The following is a 21,063-nucleotide window of genomic DNA, read 5'->3' as shown; positions in this document are numbered from 1 at the left end:
TTTCTTAGGAGACAAAATATTTTAGCAGAGTGAGTTATAAAACAATACACATTGACTCAAAAGTTAAACTGTGAGTGCCAGGCATGGTGGTGCATGCCTGTAATCCCAGCTCTCAGGGAGGCTGAGGCAGGAGGGTCACCAGTTTGAGCCCAACTTTGTGAGGCCCTGTCTCAGTATAAAAAATAAATAAAAAGGGCAGGGGATGATGCTCAGTTTGAAGGCCCTGGTTCAGTCCCCAGAACTACAGAAACCCGCCAGCCTGTGGGAATGTGCACTGTCGGCACCGAGGCGGGGCAGTGCGAGGCAGCTGTCCTCCTCCCGCTGTTGTCTCCAGTGCCTGCTCTGTTCCCTTCTTGGCAGGAGGCGTTCGGGACACCAGGCAGCCAGGCCCCCATGGTGGTGGGGCTCGCTGTGGCCGGACAGAAGCTCCTCCTTCCACTCAAGGCCTGGCCTTTGAGGAGCTGGCCTCTGAGCCTTGCTCGCAGACACAGCTCCATTTCGGCCTCTCAGTTGGCTGTCTGGTCGCATGGCTGTGACAGATGGGGTAATGAGCATACTTGTCTGCTTCACCAGCACCGGTGGGATTGCTGACAGCAACCCCCCTGGCCCTCTCCCAACGTCCTGCGTGGATGGGAGATCCCTGGCGGATCCACGGGCTGCAGAGGCTGGGTCACTGAGTCAGGAATGCGGCCGGTTCCAGTGCAGGATGAGGTCCACAGAAGGCTCAGAGAGTTGGCTTTGGTTCTCTTCTCCCTGTAGACATCTGCCTGGCACATTCCATTTGCTCAAGTCATGGAAGCATCAAAATCTGGGAGAGTTTGGTTTAAGAAACAGGGATCATGTATGCATAGTGGTGCTGAAAATACAGGGTGAATGTTTACCTTTAAAAAATTCATTACGAAGCCGGGTATGGTAGTGCACGCCTGTAAGTCCCGGCACTCAGCTGAGACAGGATTGCCACAAGTTTGAGGCCAGCCTGGGCTACATAGCAAAACCCTGTCTCAAAAAAATTATTGTGGTAAAATAGATGGCCATGGATTCCTTCAGAATCCTCCCCTTGCTTCGAGCACCTTTCCCGTCGTTCTCACTGCTTTCTGCAGCAACTCTGGGAGTCTGTGCCTGCTGCTGAGCGCTGTCCAACAGTAAGGCAGCTGTGAAAACATGACACTGCGTCCTCATCCACCTTATTCATCTGGCACCGTGTGACTTCTGGCTCCTCCCCAAAGTCAAAGTGACCACAAAAGGTCAGCATTTTGAATCGATTCAGGACATTGAGGCAGCCAGGACAGCAGAACTGAAGACACTCAGAAAAGAGCGCTCCAGAGCTGCTGGACAAAGTGACGAAGACGAGCGTTGGGGGTGAGAGGAGGGCTTTAGGGGAGTCACAGCAATGTGTCTTTCACTGTAATATGTAAATATGGCCGTCAAACTCAGGACCTTGTGCTTGCCAGGCAGGCACTGTACCGCTGAGCTCCATCCTGGCTCCTGTAATATATTTCTAAACACTTAAAAACACTCTGTATTTTTTTATCATACCACATGCAACAACTAGTGTTCTCCTTGTGATAAAGGTGAACACAATTCTTGGGATAGGTGGAGAAGACGCTAGTGTTTCTGTCCATTTCTGTCCTACAGAGAAAGTTGGAGAAAGCGTTCCATAGGGATGATGCTCTGGGTCAAGTTGGACAGAGATCCTCTCCCCCTGTTTCTGTAGGAAGGAGTATGGGGAAGAGTTTTGGAGGGTTCCTTTTTATGTAAGTGGTATATTTGAGGATGAAAGAGAACAGAATGATAGGTGTGGGTTCCCGGTGGGGTATCGGCGGGGAACGATGCGGGCGTGCAGGGCCAGGCCTTCCCTTCCCGGGGGCTGCCCGGTCCCCAGGGTGCAGCCTGCTGTGGTCCTCAGACCTGAGCACCTGGAGGTGTGGGCTTGGGCTGAGGACTGGTGTTTCTCACAGGCTCCCAGATGCTGCCGGGGCTGGGGGCGCCCTTCGGAACTGCCACTGCAAGTATGGAGAGGAGCAGAGAGCAGGAATAAGAGGAAGGAGAGATCATAAGTTCCCCTTGGAATGATACCGACGCATTTCTGAGAGAGCAGAGCTTGTGCGGGGACTGCTGGGAACCGGGCTGCGGATGTGAATCCCCCCAGCAGCACTGCAGATGGAACGCCGGGCTGGGAAGGGCCTCAGGAAGCTGACCCAAGCCCTGACAGTGCAGGGGGGCTGGAGCACATTCCCGAGGAGGGTGAGCCCAGGAGCAGTGCTGCGCAGGTAGCGGGCCCCGGCATGAGAGGAGAGAGGACGGATCCTAACTGCGCGGGAAGGTAGAAGGTAGCTGCTTCGGGGACCTCCTCCAGCCTCACACTTGCGAGCTGCGCCTTGGGGCGTTAGCTCATTAGTAGGATGATGTATGCACTGTGGTAAGGAAGGCATTTCAAACTAAGCATCTGGAGCTCTGAGTCTGAGACCAGGCTCAAAATCCCCTCTCTGCCAGGACTTGAAGAGCGCAGTGGTCAGTGAGAAGCTTCCTGCATTCTCTTCACACACGGCTGCCCTGGAGGAGTCCTTTCCTGGCTCCTCCCTCCCGAACTGTCCCCTGCAGCATCCTAGCGCTGAGACTGCTGGTCTCTCTGGGCAGTTTAGTCTGCCTAAATACAGGAGCTTCTCAGTGTGCACTCCCGGCCAATTCTCCCTCAGCTGCGGACGTACGATCAGCTGCCTGCTCGCGTCTCTGCGGGGGGTGCCTGAGTCGCTGGGGCTCTTGTGACAGAATGCCATACATCAGCCGCTTATGCACAGCCAGCATCTAGTTCTCAGTTGTAAAGGCCAGAAAGCTTCAGATCAAAGCCTTGGCAGGCAGGTGTCTAGGGAGGGCGCTCTTTCTGGTTTCCTGTTCTTTCTGGTGACTGTTGTCCGCTGTTTCATTGCATGGTGGAAGGAACCCAGTGTGCCTCTTTGGCTTCTTTGATAAGGGCGCTAATGCCAGGCATGATGGCACACTCCTGTCATCCCATCATTCAGCAGGCTGAGGCAGGAGGATGGCCATACGTTCCAGGCCAGCCTGGACTACATAGCAAGAAAGTAATAAATGAAAATGGCACTAATGCCACCCATGAAAGCCCTGCCCTCCCGACGTAATAGCTGCCACAGGCCCCACCCCTCATAGGCTGCTGTGGCGTGTGGCTTCAGTGTGAGTGGCGGTGGACACACGTTCAGACCTTTGCAGATATCTGCAAGCATGTGGGCTCTGTGCACCTAGAGTGGGGTGCTTGGTTCTGCACCTCACTCTGCCTGGTGAGTCCTCTTGAGTCTCCTTGGAGTCACCCTTGACTCCTCCCTCGCAGCAGTGTGCCCTGCCTCCGGGCGCTGAGCACCCCAATAACCACCATTCAGCAGTCAGGGTGAATTCCATGAGGCTGCCCAGCTTGGAGGTGTGTGGGATGCCCGTCACATTTCAGAAGCTGCACAGTCTTCTCACAGCTGTGGCCCTGAGCTGGCAGCCACCGGGCAGGCTGTGTGCTGGCCCACCAAGTGCACTCCTGCCTCAGGGCCTTTGACGCAGTTTCCTGTTGATGCATTGGGTTGGCTAGGGCTGGGCATTGCAGGGGCGTCTTTGGTCCTGTGTGCGGGATGCTGGCTGCCCCTTCCGGTCCCCAGGGTCTGCAGTAGCACTCCGTCACACTGCATCCCTCACCCTGCTGTTCCCAACACAGCACTGATTGCTGTGCGCACACAGTGCCCGCGGTCCAAGCCCTGGGGAAATGCCTGCCAGTCACTCCTGTGCCATCAGCCATGACCCTGGGCCTGACAACTCTGGAGGGGACACGTGGTGAGGGGGAGGGCCCGTGGGGTCTGCAGGCCGGGTTCTGAGCCTGCAGCGGCAGTGGGAGCCTTTCCCAGCAGGGCTCTTGCAGGAGGCAGACTGTGGGAGCCCTGAAGTTTGCATTGAAAGTAGGCTGTAGGTGTCGTCCATCATCTGGAGGGTAGGGGCCTCCCACACATCCAGAAGACAGGCAGAGCAGGTCCATTTGAGCGGAGGGGGAGGAGAAGGTGGCAGGGTTGCTTAGGGACCAGGCTGCAAAGGCCTCAATGCCAGTGGAGGCAGGAGAGACTTCCTCGAAAATGTTCCAGGAAACACCAAGAGTTCATATAGCTAGGCTTGGTGTTGCAGGCTCAAATCCCAGCATTCTAGGAGGCTGAGGCAGGAAGATGACAAGTTCTAGCCTAGCCTCCTGGCCCACTTAATGACCTAGTGAGACCCTGTCTCAAAGTAAATAAAACAAAAGGGCTGGAGATGTAGCTCAGTGCAAAGGCCCTGGGTTCCATCCCCACTATCACCAAAAAAAAGAAATCATTTAGATATTCCCCGAAGTATTCCAGATATCATGAAAAAGTGACAAAAATGTACTATTTTTGTACTTTTTAATAAATTTGTATTACTGAGAATTGAACTTAGGGACTTGCGCATGCTAGACAAGTGCTCTGCCACTGAATTCTACTCCTAGCCCTCTTTATTTTATTTTGCATACAGGGTTTCACCGAGTTGCTCAGGCTGATCTTGAATTTGCCATCCTCCTGCCTCAGCCTCCCAAGTAGCTAAGGTTAGGCATGAGCCATTGCGCCCAGATTTTTTAAAAAGTTATTATCTTCCTTTCGGTTCTGGGGTTGTGAGCTTTCCCTCTTTCCTGTCCTGAGGGCTGGATTTAGCTTCTGGCCCAACCTTGCCTCTGGAATGAAAGATGGATGAGCAGCTTCCCTGAACATGGTGCTGAATGGCGGTGAGGTAGTGCCAGTGGCCTTTTCCTTCAATGAACTGGCATCAGCCACAGGTGGCTCAAGTGCCATCTCCTCAGGGCCTTGGAGTTGCAGGGGAGGGACAGGCTCTGAGTCCCGTGCTATGGAAGGGGGAGGTCACCCAGAACAAAGGCAGGCACCTGCCAGCTCATTGCAGTGCCCCTCCACCCCGCCTGGTAGAGCGCCAGCTTTGTGGGGATCCCAGCACAGCTCAGGGAGGACTGGTGCCTAACACACAGCCTGCAGACACACGGCCCTGGCTGGCTGTGGAAAATCCCCATGCCGTGCTGGGGCCAGAGACACATTCTCCAGGCACCCAGGGGAAATAATTTTCTCGCCTTGGACCTTAGTTTCCCTATTTCCTTGTAATGAGTCAGATGAGCTCAGTTTTGGGTTTTTTTTTGTTTTTTTTTGTTTTTTTTTTTTTTGAGACAGGGTCTCACTGTGCAGTTCAGGCTGGTCCTGGACTCACTCTGTAGCCCAGGCTGGTCTTGAACTTGCAGTGATCCTCCTGCCTCAGCCTCCGGCATGCTGGGACTACAGATGTGTGCCACCATGCCTGGCACACTCAGTGTTCTTAACCTTTGCAGTTCCCTGGGACTAGTGAAGGCGTGTGCTTCTCCGAGAGTAGTGTGCATGCGTGTTTTGACACCTTGAAAATCCAAGGCCCTGAACCGAGGGCCCTGGCACCTGTAGGGCGCTGGCTGCCTCACCTTGCCACCTCCCTCCACACCTTAGTCCTGCTGCGCCCATCCTTCATCCTCACCGCCGGCCTCCCAGTTGGTTAGGTCACCAGCTTCCCTGCCCGCGCCGTTGGCGCCATCTGTGGTAACTGAGGAATGTTTTGTGGATGTCATCGGGCTCACCCTACACTGCCGGTGTCAGCTCAGCTGGTTCCTGAGGCCCCTGACCCTGAGCTGGGGGCACGCCAGCATCTCAGAAGAGAACCCTTGCATTTCCTGTGACAGCTTCGTGCCAGGTGCCTCAGCCCTCCACGGGCTCCTCCCTGGCAGGCCCAAAGAGCAGCTCCAGGCCCCTCTCCAGGTCCCTTTGAGCCTGAGCTGCCGAGCCGGAACCCCACTGGGGACATTCCCACAATGCTCGGTGCTTCCTCGGATTGTTGTCTTTCTCCCCGGGAGGGAAGTGACCACAGCAGACTTTCCTCCTGCAGGCAAGGCACACGGCTCTTAGGTGGCTCCTGGGCACTGCCTGCAGCCTGGTCCCTGTGTGTCTGATCCCAGGGATCTCCTGGCCTTCCCTGCCAGCCTTCTCTATCTTTGAAGACAAAACCTCCCTCAAGAAGTGAGCAGCCCTGGCAGAGGTCAGACTCTGACCCTGAGTCCAGTGCGTCCCGCCTGGAGCAGAGCGGTGTCCTAAGATGCTTCGCACTTGTCACCCATGTTGAGTGCTCCGCTGCCTGGCACCTTCGCAGTCCGAACGTTGCTCCTGTGGGGCAGACGTCTGTGAGCAAACTGTTCCTTTCACAGCAGAGCTTGCTGTGACTTAGGAGGGCGAGTGATCTTTTTTAGTACATTGCATGCAGGCTCGGCAGTTTCCAGGGTGCGAGAGACTCAGCAGCAGTACTCTTTTTTGCTGGGTGCTGTGTGCCACCCGTAAGTTACCCCGGGAAGGAGAGGGTAGAACCGTACACATTTTCAGATGTGAAAAAGTAAGGTTCAGAGAGATGATGTTTCCGTCCCAAAGTTGCCACCAGACTTAGACTGAGCAGCCGGCCTCCGAGGCCAGTTTCTCCCACTGCCCTTGCTGGGCTGGTGACCCTGACCTCTGCCCATCTCCTCGGTCCTGTGGCTCCGAGTCAGTGATCTGGGGCTTGTGGCAGCAGCGACTGTCATGACCTCAGGGCGTGGCTGGCGGCGTGGGTCCGGTATGGTCTGATGGACATCAGCACGCACATCTTCCGCCTTCCTGAAGTGTTTGTGGAGGGCTTGGGAGTGTGTTGCACTGCTGGTGTGGGGAGCCTTCTACTTCTGGTGACATTTCATTTTAGCTCTGTTCTGTCTGCTGGAGGCTGCTGTTGTCTTCTTTCGGAGTGAACTGGAGATGGCTAGCCTGCCCAGCTGGGTTGCAAGCATATTCGCCTTTGAGGATGTCCCTAATGATGCTTGTCTTGAGCTGGGAGTTCTCAAGGAATCCTTAGGAATGAATCAGTTTGTTTATCTCCTTCGCATCCACCCCAAACAGTTCACATTTGAACCATGTGGGACCACAATTGAGATGGATCGAGCCAGGGCCCTCTCCGGAGCTGTCCCATTGAGGAAGTCCCAGTTCAGGTGCAGGGCCCTCAGAAGGGAGTTGTTGGGGATTTGGGGTGCATTGGCTCCTGGAAATGTGGAGGACTGTGGCAGCTAAGAAGCGGCAGAGCAGGACCTCAGCCCACGTCCTGTAACTGCAACACGTTCTACCACGAGGAAGGCCACAGACAGGCGCCGACACCAGGGCTGTGTGGGGTCCTCAGAGAAGTGAAGGTACAGGTGAAACGCCAGCTCAGGCAAACTGCACAGCCAGAGGGGCTGTGCGGCAGCCAGAAAGGAGGGTTTATTCCTGCACAGTGTGCTAGGCTGGGAGCCCAGGGGAAAACTCTCATCTGCTCCCTCATTTATTCCCTCACTTGCTCACCTGTTCGTTCAGTAGAGTTGCTGAATGCCTGTTGTGTGCGAAGTATCCTGTCTGTCGTGAAGTCGCAGCTCAGGACAAGCGTCCTTAAGGTGCTTGGTTTTGCGTGTACCAAAGCACAGTTCATGAAATCTATTTTCTCTGACATAGTGCACGTGGTGCACAGTGATCTAAGAGCAGGAGCCTTACGTAGCCTTACAGTGACCTATCTCCGAATCGGCCGTGGTGACTTCCAGTGTCTGGGTCACCTGACTGCCACCTCTCCTGGCAGTGGTGGTACTGAGGGTCAACGTGGTCATTTTCTGAGGCAGCTGCCATCATGGATGAGTAATAGCTCAGGGGGCTGAGGAAAGAGCTGCTGGAATAGCCCGTCAGAGGCCCGCTGGAGGGCGATAACAAAGCCTTTCTTCTCATTTCCTCCCTGGGACTGAGGAGTTTGAACAGCAGAGGCAGGACCATTCAGAGCAGAATTCTAGTTTTTCCGAGGAGGCTGCACCGGGGCTGTGCTGCTGGGAGATTTGGGGTGTCCCGAAGATGACGCCCCTTTTGGCTGACGATTCCGTCCTTATTTACTGTGTGACAAACACAGCAGGGTTTGGAAGGGCCCTGTGATCCTTTGGCTTTAGAATGGGCAATGCTGTTGAGAAGCAGAAGCCCCTGAGGAAAAGCACTGTGTGTCCCTGGAAACCAGGTAAGAAGGCTGGGGCCACCTTTCCAGGAAGAAGTGGCGAGGGTGGCCTCCTGTCAGCGGGTGGCTCGCACTGGAGCGGGGGCTGCTGGGAGGCTCCTTCCGGTCAGTGGGTACCGTGGTAGGGAGGTGTGGAGAAAACCCGCAGGCGGCTCTGAGGACTGAAGCGGTTCTGATCCCATATCCGTGCCCAGCCTGTTGAGAATTCTGCTTGGCTTTGGTGTTCGGTTCAGTGCAGCATTTGTGTGTCTGCGTATATCCCAAGTCAGAGTTTTATTTTATTTTATTTTTGTCTTTTTGAGACAGGGTCTCGCTGTGCAGTTCAGGCTGACCTTGAGCTCACTTTGTAGCCCAGGCTGGCCTCGAACTCGCAACGATCCTCCTGCCTCTGCCTCCCGAGTGCTGAGATTACAGGCATGTGCCACCACGCCCAGCCCTCCAAGTCAGTTTTAATGTCTAGGAGTTTGAGTCTTTGGTGATATTTTTGGTTTAGAGAATATTATAAGTGGCTTTTAAATATAAACCAGCTTTTCCCACAGAGTTCCAGGTGCCTTCTACAAGAGAATCTGCTGCCCGCCCACCCTGGGTGGCCGTGGTATGGGCAGCAGCCTTTCCTACCCCTCCTGCCTTTCAGGGGCTCTTGTTGGTCTCAGCCCTGAGGAGGAAGCAGTGGGCTGGAGCAGCCCTGGTGCTGCTGGACCCAGGTGGTTTCTCTGCGTGAGCAGTTAGCAGCCTGGCCGCAGGCCGCAGGTGACTCACGCAGGCCCTGGCCAGTGCCTCCCCTCACTCGCCAGAAGCAGGTGCAGCAGGTTGGGTCTGCAGCACGACCACTCCTTTGTAACTACACATGAGTAGTTCACAAAACACAAAGTAAGCTTGAGTAACATGCTTGGGAACGTGAGCAGTAGTCAGCATTTGTGATCAAATTATAGAAATTCCTCCCTGTTTTAAAAGGAAGAAGTAGCTGAGGATATAGCTCAGTGGCACAGCGCCTTCCTGGCAAGTGCGAGGTCCTAAGTTTGATTCCCAGTACCAAAGAAAAGAAAGGAAAAAGTCGGTGGGGTACTAACTTACTGTCAGGTGCCACCCTCCGTGCCTCTCTGGAGTTGTTCTCTTGTGGGACAGTCAGTTTAGAAAGAGTCCTCTGCAGCCGCCCTTGATTGGATCCTGGCATAAAAAGCGGCTATCAACGACATTTAGGGGGAGTTGGGGAAGTTGGAGTGTGAACTGGACAGGAGGTTATGATAGGGAGTCTCTCTTTCCCTTTCTGTCTCCTCTCTCTCTCTCCCTCCTCTTTCTCCCCCCCCCACCCCGCCCCAGTACACTAAGCACGTTCCAACTCTGAGCCACAGCCCGCCCCTGCCGCTTTTCCTAGGGATGGCAGTGGTACCACACCATCTGCAAGAATACACTTTCCTTCACATAGTCAGGTTGCAGTATTTAGGACTACAGTTTGTCTTAAGATGGTTTAACAAAATATACTTATATAGGTAAGTGAGGACCTTCAGGTAAACAAAGTAGGTTAAATTTACAACTTTGTCATGCTTTCTTAATATATTTTCACACATTTAAAAAAGTTAACCTGGCATGGTGGCTTTTGCCTATAATCGCAACACTCTGGGAGGCTAGGGCAGAAGGATCACAAGTTAGATCCCAGCCTGGGCAACTTAGCAAGATTCTGTCTCAACGTAAGACATAAGAAAAGGGCTGAGGGATGTAGCTCAGTGCAGAGGCCTTAAAGAAAACATTCAAAAGCCCGCTGCTGACTCTGACATCACAGCACAGAGACCTTTAGGGTAAACCTTAGCAGACAGGGGTTCCCGGGGTGGGCTGGGTGGCCGCCCTTCTGCACTCAGCTGGGTCAGCTGGCACAGTGGACCCTTGACTTATAAGCTCAGTGCATTCCCAAGGGCTGGTTGTATATCAAGTTGTTGATGGATGGCTCAGGCTCCTCTGTACAGCCTTCAAAGCCTCTCTGTACAGGTGGGTCCCAGCATCCCTACAGAGACGTTGGCCCAGGACTTCTCAGTTAACCCCACATAGGAAAGGGTGTTGTAATGTTCATTCCAGAGCTCTTTGAGGGTCCAGTCTGTATCTGAGACCATCTGGAAGCACAAAAGACCAGCATTCAGGACATAAGTCAAAACTTTGGTTGTAAGTTAAAGCTGAAAGTCCAGTCATAACCTGAACAGGTGAGGTGGGTCATAGCTCCAGGGTCCACTGTATCTCTCTCCAGCCAACGAGCAGAAGGGCAGCATTGACCATAGCTCAGAAGCCCCTCAGAAAAGCCCAACATGTGCCAGCCCTGGGTTCCAAAGCAAAGAGAGGACTTGAATGTATCTCCCCACCTTTAGAGTATCTCCAGTTCTCTTCAGAAAATGTCAGAGTCAAAGCTTCTGAAGCTCCATTGGGAGCAGCTGGGTTCACAGACAAACTACAGAAGGGTTTTATGTGCTGTCCTGGGCAGTTGTGTTGTGTTCAGTGATTAAAGTGAGGGTTGTAGTAGCACTGTTGATCTGAGGGATTTCTGAACCTGCAGCCAATGGAGGACAAGAGACAGCCGTGATTTCTGACTTCACCGAGCCTGGAGACCAGGAGAAGCACAGCCTGGCCTAGAAGGGCTTTTCCTTTGCACAGGGAAGACCCTGCAATGCTCTGTCTCTCGCGTCTAAATCCGTTCAGAACTGGCCGAATGTGGCACAGTCTTGTAATCCCGGCGTTCAGGAAGTTAAGGCAGGAAGATCTCAAATTCAAGGCCAGCCTGGGCTGCATAATGAGTTCAAGGACAGCCTACTACAGAGTGAGACCCTGTCTCAAAAAACATGATGCCCTGCCGAGGAGCCACAGTTCATCTATGTCTCTTTGTCTTTAAGTTGTTTTATATTCAGAAATGGGATTTTAGAACATTCAGGAACAGAAATGTGTGTGTGTGTGTGTGTGTGTGTGTGTGTGTGTGGTGCTGGGGATGGCAGCTCAGGCCTTGTGTGTTCGAGGCAAGCACTCTACATGGCGCTATATCCACAGCCCCCAGGATCTGATTTAGTGCCGCCCAGGGATCAGCCTGACCCCACCCCAGCACCTTTTCTGCAGCCCACCTTCCTGAGGATGTGGAATCATGGCAGATGGGAGATGGCTCCAGACAAGCTGCAAAGTCCAGGGTCCACAGAAGGCCAGGGAGCGGGGACCTGGCACATCACCTGTGGATTCACTGCACCCCAGGCCCCCAGCTTCGGCTGGACCCACCACCTTGCACTGGCAGGCACTATAAGCAGACAGACCTCCCTAGGAGCCAAGGCCTGCAGTGGCGGGAAGGCCAAGCCCTGGGTGTGTTCTGAAGGCGGCTGTAGGGGAGATCAGTCGTTACCTGCCCTGTAGGTCTGTGTGCTGGGTCTGAACGCTGGACATGGAAGTGGCAGAGCACAGCACGAGGACGCTGGCTCCCACCACCTCTGTCTCCTGTTGCCTCTGAGGAGCCCTAGCTGGAGAGAAACTTGTTTGGTGGTTTTAGATGGTACAGCACATACGCTCAAAGGGGGCCAGCACCACATACTTTCAGGACCCAAATGGAAGAAAAATGTCTTGTGTTTTCCTGTAACGATGCTTTCCGGGTCCATAAATCTGGCTTGTTGGCATTCCTGTCGAGGGCTCCAGCCTGCCCCCACCCGGAATGCCAACATGGGAAGTGGCTGCGCATGCGTCCTCCTGAGGACCTGACCTCACAGCCCAAGTGTGGGGAGCCGATTCCCTCATTACCCTCCTGTGCAGTAGCCTTCTCTAGATCACTGCCTCAGGCTTTGAATTTCCCCAAATCCATGGGGACTTAGGGGGAGGGATTGAGATAGGGTCTCAATATGTGGTTCAGGTTGGCCTTGAACTCGCTCTGTAGCCCAGGCTGGCCTCAAATTCGTGGTGATCCTCCTGCCTCAGCCTCCTGTGTGCTGGGATTATAGGCCTGTACCACCATATCTGGTTCCATAAGGATTTAAAAAAAATAATCCGTTTACCACCTGGGTGACTGCTGAGGGCCACCTGCTAGGTTCATTATTCTGTCCCTAGACCCCCTCAGAGCATGTCCCTGGGCCCCGACACACTCCCTGGCCCACAGTGGCACGAGGTTGTAAAGCAGGGGCCTGGCCAGGCTAGATCAGCGTGGTGGCTCCCTGTGCTGTTGGTGGGTCTGTGGGACTTGAAAACCTTCATCCTCAGCCCTTCTCTGTCCAGACATCCGGGAAGGAAAGTGGGCGCCCTCCCTCTGCAACAGCTGTGAGTTCGCAGTCAGTTTATTATGGACGGTTTTCCCATTGTGAAAGACTGTTTCACAAAAGGCAACTTTCTGTTGTTGCTTTGTTGACCCAGGCATCTGGGGAAACTTTGGAATTGAGCACTAACTTCAACTTCTCTAAAACAGGCCTGTGATCTTGCCCTCCCAGAAGGCAGGCAGGCTTTCTTCCTGCTCCTCGTCTCTCCAAAATAACTTGAAGAGTTGCATACAGTTTATTTGGGTCCCAGGAAGTATTACAGGCACTAGAAGTTTCCTTGGGAATTAAAACTTGCAGCAGTAATTACAATTCGAATTGTTATCTCCTTCTAAAATCCCAGCAGCTGGCGCCATCCCAGCCTGGTAAATGGAAACGCTAATGATTTGCGGGTTTGCACCCTGCATGGGTTTCAGCGAGGGGAGGGGGCTGCCTGGCCGGTGCAGTGGGACTGAGCAGGGGCTGGGCCTCAGCTCTACAAGCCTGGTTCCTGTGCTGCAGAGCGAAGTTAGAGACCTAGGTTGCAGCCAGGAGGTGCTGAGACTCGCCCTCTCAAGGTGGGCCTGCAGCGTGCAGCACCTTGGAGGGGGCAGCCCACGTGGCAAAGCAGGGGCCTGCACTCTTACCAGCAGGCTGGTAAGCCCTGCCTGCTGTCCCTCCCCAAGCCTGTGTGCGGGCTCTGTGTGAACTTGCTAGTAATGCCCACTTTAGAGTATTATTGTGAGAATTACAGAGAGGATTCATGTAAGGGGTGCTGGCCCTGGCGTACTGTAAGCATCTAACAAGCAATAGCAAGTTTATCATCAAATATCAAAGAGTAGAAAGAACACACTTAGATCGGTGGCCTGGCTCTGTCCCGACCAAGGCTAGCTGTGTCAGTTCGGATGGCTCTCAGCCTGTGTCTTCTCTCATATGGCTGGTGGCTATAGGGTCCCCTTGAGATCTGTGAACCAGTGACCAGCAGTCTAGGTCACTGTGGTTCACATCTGCAAACTCTTGGAGCGTTTAGTGCCTCGGAAGAAGACGTCAGGGTGCCTGAGCCCAGGCGCCACCTGAGTGAAATGGCTTATTGCAGGATGAGCCATCAGTGAGCTCTGCTCGGTTACCTGGAGTAGGAAACTGCTAGGACCTTCCATTTTCTGTCTTCTGTAAGTGGTGCAGTAGCATTGGAAGGTTGGCTTGTTTCATTGTTAGACGGTGGTTAAGAGCTTGAACTTGGGAGCCTGATGCGTGGGTCACACGTGGAGCCCCTCAGGGTGTCAGAGTTGAGGCTACCAAGTCTGGTCATCTGAGGTCACAGCTGTTTCGGATGTCATCAGAAATAGGGCCAGAGTAGGAGAAAAAGTTCTAAAAGCAAAAAGTTATTTAACATGCTTTTGGAATCATGGATACATTGAGCTAGAGTAGCATAAAGTCTTTGAAAATGATTCCCTCATTTTATCACTGAAGAATTTGGGGCCTAGAGGAATGACTTGCATGCAGCTCTTCTGTCTCCTGTGTTAGGATAGCAGTGTAATAGTGACACGATGTCCGTGACACTAATGTAAAGTAACGCAGCAGGCATGTCTGTTAGGATTATGTTCAGACATTTACATGTACAACAAAAATATAAAACATGCATTTGTATATACCTATGATTGTGTGTTTTATGTGTCATAGGAGATAATTTCCAGATGTGTACACAGTATGTTACACGTTGTCTTTATCACACCATATGTAACATGATACCATATTGTGTGTAACAGTGATACAATAATAATTTACTGGATTGCAATATTAAATAGTGGTGGTGGCTCCTGTGTGCCAGGCCTGGATTAAAAGATTTGTGTAACACTCTGGGCCTCTATTTGTGTGTGGTTGACATGTAACTGAGGCCTCCCATGAATTAGTTTTTTATTAAGCAAAAGCTCAGATGTAGGAAATGGAAAACATAAGTGTGAAGGAATTTTTCTCATGAGAAGCATGGGGTGTTGTTTTGGGTGTGGGTAAGAAAAGGGAAGGAAACTTGGCTCTGTCATCAGATATCTCCAAATTTAGAACAATGTCTGTCCTCACCGTTGGCTTTAAGATACCCTTTACCCTGGGAACATGCGTAAATTACATTTCCGCGCTTGGCTATTTCTTTTCCAGCTGTATAGAGGGTGTCACCATTATTTAAGGTAATAGCAGCCCCTTTATAGCTCATTACCTTCGAGCCACTATTCAAGAACTGCTTGTGCGGCGCTCGGTTTCAGAAGTCACTTCGTGCTGAAAGGCCAGCGTGGCTGTTTCAGCGGACCTTGTAGGCTACACAGCTGAGGAGGTGGCCCCAGGACAGCCCATCTATGTGAAGTGTCAGTAAACTGCTTAAAGGGACAGAGAGCAAATATGTTAGAAGAAACAAAACCAAGACTATTAGTAGACGCTTACATAACCGTTGAAAATGAAACCATTTGAAAATGTGGAAACCATCCTTTGATTTCTACGAACAAGAAGCCTGCACAAAGGTTCTTTGGCTTGGTGTTCTCTGTGGATACCCAAGACGGGCCACTCATCTCTGTCAAAGTCCAAGAACTCTGGTTTTAGGCCAGCATCCTGAGGCGCCCATCTCTGAGTGAGGTGGCTCTGTGCTCACACTTTGGCCTTGGAGAACCTGCTCAGGCAACTGCAGAGGCTCTCAGTGCTTTTCCTGTGCCATTAAATGAGACACTGTGCTAAAACCGTGCCATAGTTGCCATGCCTGGTCATTTGTTGATGGGTGGATATTTGTTCCTTTGACCAATTTCTGTTGAATGGGTGTCCTTCGGGCTCTGTTCTAGGCACAGGGCATACCTAATGATGAAGGGAAGCATCGCTGTCCTCTGGAGTTTATGTTTACCCCGGAAGTAAGCTGTGGTCTCTTGATGACAGGTGGCGGGGAGCGGCCCAGGGGTCCCCCTCCAGGGGAGGCTTGCTGATTCTGCGGGGGCGCAGTGCAGGGGATGGCAGCATGAGGAGCGGCTCCAGAGTCTCCAGAGAAAGGAGAGCCGGCCTCGGCCGGAGAGGGGATCCATGAGGCTGGAGAGTGACAGCAGATGAGGTCACACCTTGGAGGTGACAGCTGGGATGTGGGGGCCAGGCCTGGGCCTGCTGAGGTTTGGGTGGAGCAGTCCAGGGTGACTCCATGCTTTTGGTCCATGTCTGGAGGTTGGGGTAACAGGTGCCAGTGGAGCTCATCGCGGGGACGCTCAGGCCCGGGCTGGGTGCAGATTGATTTAGAGAGGTCTACACAGGGTGCCAGTAGGCTGTGGGGTATAGCCTGCAGGGCTCTGAAGGTCCTTGGCAGAGAGATAGTGTTCAGAGCTGCGAGACTGAGCAAGCCAACCCAGGCGGTGAGAGAGAAAGCAGACATGGGCAGAGGTCCAGCCCCGAATGGAGGAGGAAGACAGGGAACAAGGAGAGTGCTACTGTCGCAGAAGAATGGGGACAGTATTGCTGAAGAGGAGGGAGAGGAGCCGCGGTGACACACACTGCAGACTTGGTCAGGTTCCCCAGGGACAGATGTGTTCAGAGATTGCCATCAGCACCTCGGCTAGACCGATACGCACTGCTTAAAGCCAATTGAAGGGATATGCAAAGGGTCCTAGCCAGCTGTGTACATATCAGTACATGGAAATAGGGTCAGGCTCTGCCAAAATGGAGCCAATTGCTCCTCTTTCAAGGAGTCGCCCAGGAGGTCCTCACACAGGCCTGTCAGTGGCAGAGTGGGGACCCACCCCTTGGGCTCTGATGTCCAAGTCTTCTGCGCTTTGCCATCCTGATGGTGTCTGCTCACAGGAGCAGCCTGAGGCCGCCGCCGCCTCCTCTTGTTGCTGGGCATGGGTCACGTTTGGTAGGTGATGATGATTGTCTCATACTTGGGATGGACAAGGGAGGCAACGAGCATGTTGTGGCTTGCTGCCTGCTGTGTGGGGGTTGGACCTTGAGGTCACGGTGTGCTTAATTAGGGCTGTTACTGAGACAGATTTCTATGTGTGCTCTTCGCTGGTCCTGCAGTGCCCTGTGACGGTCCTTACTTATCCGGTCAGCTGAGTCTGTCCAGCCAGCCCCACAGGCTCCCCCAGTCCTTGCCTGCAGGCTTTCTGACTTCTGACATCTGCCTTGACCCTTGCCTCTTCTGTCACCAGCATGGGGACACTTTGCCTCTTGTCCAGGCTTAGTCCCCTCTAGGTGTGTCCTCCTCTCTCCAGAGCCTGGGGTGGTCAGCCTTTGTCCCCTTGACCAGCTGGGAGTGCAATCCAAAGAGTGGAAAGGCTTGATCACCAGGAACTTGTGCTCTTGTCCCTGGTTGTGTGGCCTTGGACAGGTCACTTCTCCTCAGGTCCATGATTCGAGCAGAGTGGAGCCATGTCAGAGGCCACCCAGGATGGTGAAGTCCGTCCGTGACAACATATCCTTGATGGGAGTGCGGCGGCTCTGCCGCATCCTGGTCCTGACCCCTGCATGCACCTGATAGCCCTTTTACAGGCTGCCAGAACCACAGCTCCTCTGTGCCCTCCCTTCCTTAGGTGGCAGAACCTTGGTGGCCCCAGGGCTAGAACAGCTGTTGGTCACTGAGCTCATCAGGAAAGCAGCTGGACAGATGGCTGGGTGGGGCCAACCTGCAGTCTTAGGAAAGATTGGCCCTCAGCAAGCAGTCTGCAGCTGTCCCCGAGCAGAGGGGCAGGCCAGGGTGTCCTTAGGCTCAGCTGCGTGTTCAGGGCCCTCTGACCTCGCCATCCAGGGAGCCCCAAGTAGTATCCTGTGCGGGGCCCGTGGGGTGGGATCGAAGCCCTGTGGGTGGGAAGGAGGGAGGCTGCCCCCCCCACCCCCCACCCCCCGCAGCTGGCTGGCCTCCGACTGAGTCAGGACATGGAGGGTGTCTTTGTTTTAGCCAGCTTGCAGTGAGAGCAGTTAGTCTCTGCCCCTCGGTTATCACGAGGCCTCCGGGAAATGTTTCTGTCGAGCTCGGTTTGCACGTCTGTAACAGGGAAGCCTACGGCTGGCTGTGTGAGGAGGCGGAGGAAGAATAGGCTGCAGGAGAAGGCTGGGCAGTGCTTGGGTGTCAGCGGGGGTTGTTATTCCATAACCGGCACTCTTGGTTATTTGTTGTGTTGATCATTAAAGCACTTTCCTACCCTCACTACTGCTTTATACGTTCAAGATATGTCCTCGTCTTTCTTGTTCTCTTACTGGTCGGCACCGAAGCTGTGCCCATGCAGGCAACCTCCATGCCCATGCATGGAGCCAGTGTCTGTTTCCTTTCTGGCCAGGGCTTGACAAGCTGCTGCTTTCTCGGTGGCTGCCACTGTGCCATTCCAAGTGACAGTTTGCTGCGTACCCACTTCTTTAGAGTGCCAGGCCAGTGCCTTGGGGTGAGGTTCCAGCATCAGGGCACTCAGGACGTCCGCAGAGCTGGAGTCACCCTGAACATCTCCCCTGCCGTCCATAAGGCAGTCTGCAGTCAGACTTTTTCTGTGGTGAGTCAGATAGTACATAGTACATAGTAAATAATGGCTCTGAAACACAGGCTTTATTTTCCTTTTCATGACCCTTTAAAATGGAAAACCCTCCCTTAGCTGTGGACCCTTCAAAACAGGCTCTGCCTGACCTGTGGGAGCCGACTGGCACGCAGTGGCCTGCAAACCTGCTCCCTGATGCTCGTGCCCAGGTGGGGTGGGGACTGGGTCAGCCTGATCTCCGTGGCCAGGGGCCTCCTCCAAGGGGCCTCTGACCCTTGACGCCCTATCCTGGGGAAGACACAGAGTCAGGGCCTCCCGGGCAGAGCATGCAGGTGAGTGGAGTAGCCTTGGGGGAGGGCGGCCTACAGGGAGCCCCAAAAGCGGAAGCACCAGTGGCTATCGCTAACAGAACCCCTTCTGCCTGTAGGGTTGGTCCAAGCCTTGGCGGTGAAGGAGGCGCAGTGAGGACCTGCAGAGAGGCCACTGTGCGCAGTCTGTCTCAGTATGGTGCTGCATGTGTCTTACTGCGAGTGTCTGCGCGGTTGTCCCCACCGACACATCGCTGTGGATGGGGTTCAAGGGGAGGGTGGCTCCATCACAGGAGCTCTGCTGTGCTTACGCTGTCTTCCCCCCCACCATGTTCAGGATGGCGGTTGCAGGCCTGGTATAGTCGACCTTGCTCCCCAACCCTTCTGGGCTGTTGCTGAGACACGTTGTGGGCATCTGCCCTAATACAGCTGTGGCCTCCGACCAGGGCCGTGACATGGCTGCTCTCCCGTCCTGCCCAAAGGACTTTGCGCAGCCAGTGGCTCCTCCATGGGCAGCTGCCTGATCTGTGCGGCCAGGGCTGCTGAGGAAGATGCTCTGGGCCGAGTGGTTCTGACTAGGCAGTTGGAACCAGGACCCAGGAGAATTGGGATCGTTGGTGAGCATTTGAGCCAAAGGTTCGGCAGGACTGGAGCAGGCAGCCTTGAGAGGCTTCCAGACTGCGACGGCAGCACTCGGAGGAAGCTGCTCACGTGACTGTGCCACAGACATCGAAGGGGTGCCTGCTGTGCACCAGGCACAGATGTCTGCTACCACGGGAGGTAGACAGACACACCATGAGTGTGAGAAAAGCCGTGGCAGGAGTTGGTGAGGGGCCAGGCTGCAGGGTGAAGCAGGAGGCTGGCTGGCCTCCCTGAGAGGGGAGATTTGTGTGACGTCTTGGAGGAGTGAGGGAGTTGGCCTGGCAGCCATCTGCGTGTGGCACAAGCTTTCTAGATGGGGGACTGATAGGCATCAAGCCATGGCAAGGAGGCTGGTGTGGCAGACAGCAAGCTCACATCAGCCTTGAGGGGCATTGCAAGGGCATATTGCAGAGTTGAAAGCAGGGTAGTAGAATAATGTGATTTGTGTGTGTGTGTGTGTGTGTGTGTGTGCATGCGCGTGCTGGGAACCCAGGACTTCATGAATGTAAGGCAGGCGTTCTGCCACTGAGCTACACTGCCTGCCCCCCACTGCCTTTTTTTTTTTTTTTTTGAGACAAAGTGTCATGATATAGTTACGGTTGGCCTTGAACTTACGACAATCCTCCCATCTCAGCCTCTGGAGTGCTGGGATTACAGGCATGCACTACCATGCCCAGATAAGCCCTAAAATTTTAGCAAGAATGATGACTTCTTCTACTGAGAATGCAGGTAGCTGGGCCTGCGGGAGCTGCTCTGTAGTCTGGGCTGGAGCCAAGGAGATGGCAGGAGCTGGCAGTATCTAAACACGTCCTGGATGTGAGAGCCAGAAGGGCGTCCTAATGGTGAGGTGGGGTGTGGTCAGGCAGGGGGAATGAAGGGAGACAGGCTCTGGCCTGCTGTCAGCATTTGCGTGGAGAAGGTTGCAGAGAGCAGGTCTCGGGGAGGCTGAGGGTTCAGCTTGGTCCTGCTCTTTGGAAGGTTTGCGAGTGGGTGTGCAGAATACACAGCTAGGTGTGTGAGATCCGTGCGGGGGTGTGGTCTGGGCGCCATGGCATGGACAGTGATGGCGAACCTTTCAGAGATAAGTGCCCAAACTGCAATCCAAAACCCACTCCTGTGTATCGCAAAGTGCCAACATTACAATTAAACCCAAATACTGAGGCTTTAGTTCAGGAAAAACAACTCATACGTTAACATCTTTTGTCTTAAGAGAAAAAGAACACCCGTGCCATAGGTTTGCCAGCATGGTGTAGGGCATAAGTAAAACCACGGACTGGATGAGCACCAAGGAAATAAGTCCGCCTCGTAGGGGAGCTTGTGCAGAGCAGGTGGGGAGGTGGATGTGGCCTGAGCCTTCCTCAGACTCATTCTCCGAACCTGCCTCCCTTCTCACCTGAGCATCACTGTTCTTCTAGTCCTCACTGTACAAGAGCTGAGACCCAAGTGGGGTTGTCGTCCCCCTTGCAGGTGGGAGATGGAGGCAGGGGACTTGCTTGGGGCAGACCAGGTGCCCAGCCAGAGCCTCCCGAGTGGGCCCTGTGTGGGGTCCTGTTGCCCTTCCTGAGCTGTGGCTGGCTGTCACGCTGTGTGGGGTGTTGGCGTGGTGTGTGTCTTAGGTGGTCATGGGCAAGGTGAGTTTTAAGCCTTGGGACCGCAATGCAAGCACAGGAACCGAGGCATTGGGCGAGCACCTCATTGCTCATGTTCTTTCATTTTCCCTCTGCAGACTTTTGGTACCTACTGGGCCCCAGCTGTCTTAGGCACAAACCTTTCCACACCTGGGCTCCCTGTCTGAAGCTCAGGACACAGAACTGTGGGGCTGTGTCCTCAGGCTCTGCAGGGATGAGAGGAGGTTCGTGTCACTGTAGATGCACAGAGAGAAGTTCCTGTAATTCCTTACCTCAGTGGGCACCTCGGGGAATCAGGAACCCTGGTTAAGAAGGGTAAAAACCTAATCAGGTAGATGCATAATTACAGACTGGTAAATGCAAGGTCAGGGCTGAGGTCTGAGGGTCAAGTGGCAGTTAACTAGGTGAAGTGTCGGGTGGTTTAGGGGGCGGAGGTGACACTTGTGGGAGGGAGGACACCATGAGCACAGTCCTGGGGTGGAGGGCGAGGGAGGGTAGTGTGTGTGGGGTGTCATCTAGTCAGAGCTTCCAGTTTAAAGGTGCCAGCAAGCCGAGCTGTTTCAAGTGCTTGTGTGTGTGCATGTTTCCGTCCATCCAGTGAAGTGGGTCGAGATCATATTTGTACTTTGAGAGGGTGACAAGAGTGTCCTGGCTT

General features: G+C 53.8%; 1 protein-coding gene across 7 annotated transcripts in view; it reads left to right on the top strand.

The window, feature by feature from the left end:
• The window catches only part of Rapgef1 (Rap guanine nucleotide exchange factor (GEF) 1), a 103,759-nt gene that overhangs the window by 4,200 nt on the left and 78,496 nt on the right, over positions 1–21,063 (top strand). Inside the window, exon 1 of one of the 7 annotated variants that reach the window (XM_013506679.1) lies at positions 7,906–8,118. The exons of the other annotated variants lie outside the window; for them this stretch is intronic. Coding sequence (XP_013362133.1) covers positions 8,055–8,118 — 64 coding nt within the window. The 5' untranslated portion in view covers positions 7,906–8,054. Of the gene's footprint in view, positions 1–7,905; positions 8,119–21,063 lie in introns of those variants that run through there. 7 annotated transcript variants of the gene reach the window in all.

Source organism: Chinchilla lanigera, unplaced genomic scaffold (genome assembly GCF_000276665.1).
Source record: "Chinchilla lanigera isolate Chin_1 unplaced genomic scaffold, ChiLan1.0 scaffold00112, whole genome shotgun sequence".
NCBI lineage: Eukaryota > Metazoa > Chordata > Mammalia > Rodentia > Chinchillidae > Chinchilla > Chinchilla lanigera.
The sequence above is the reverse complement of the archived record's forward strand: the minus strand, read 5'-3'. Positions and strand labels throughout refer to the sequence as shown.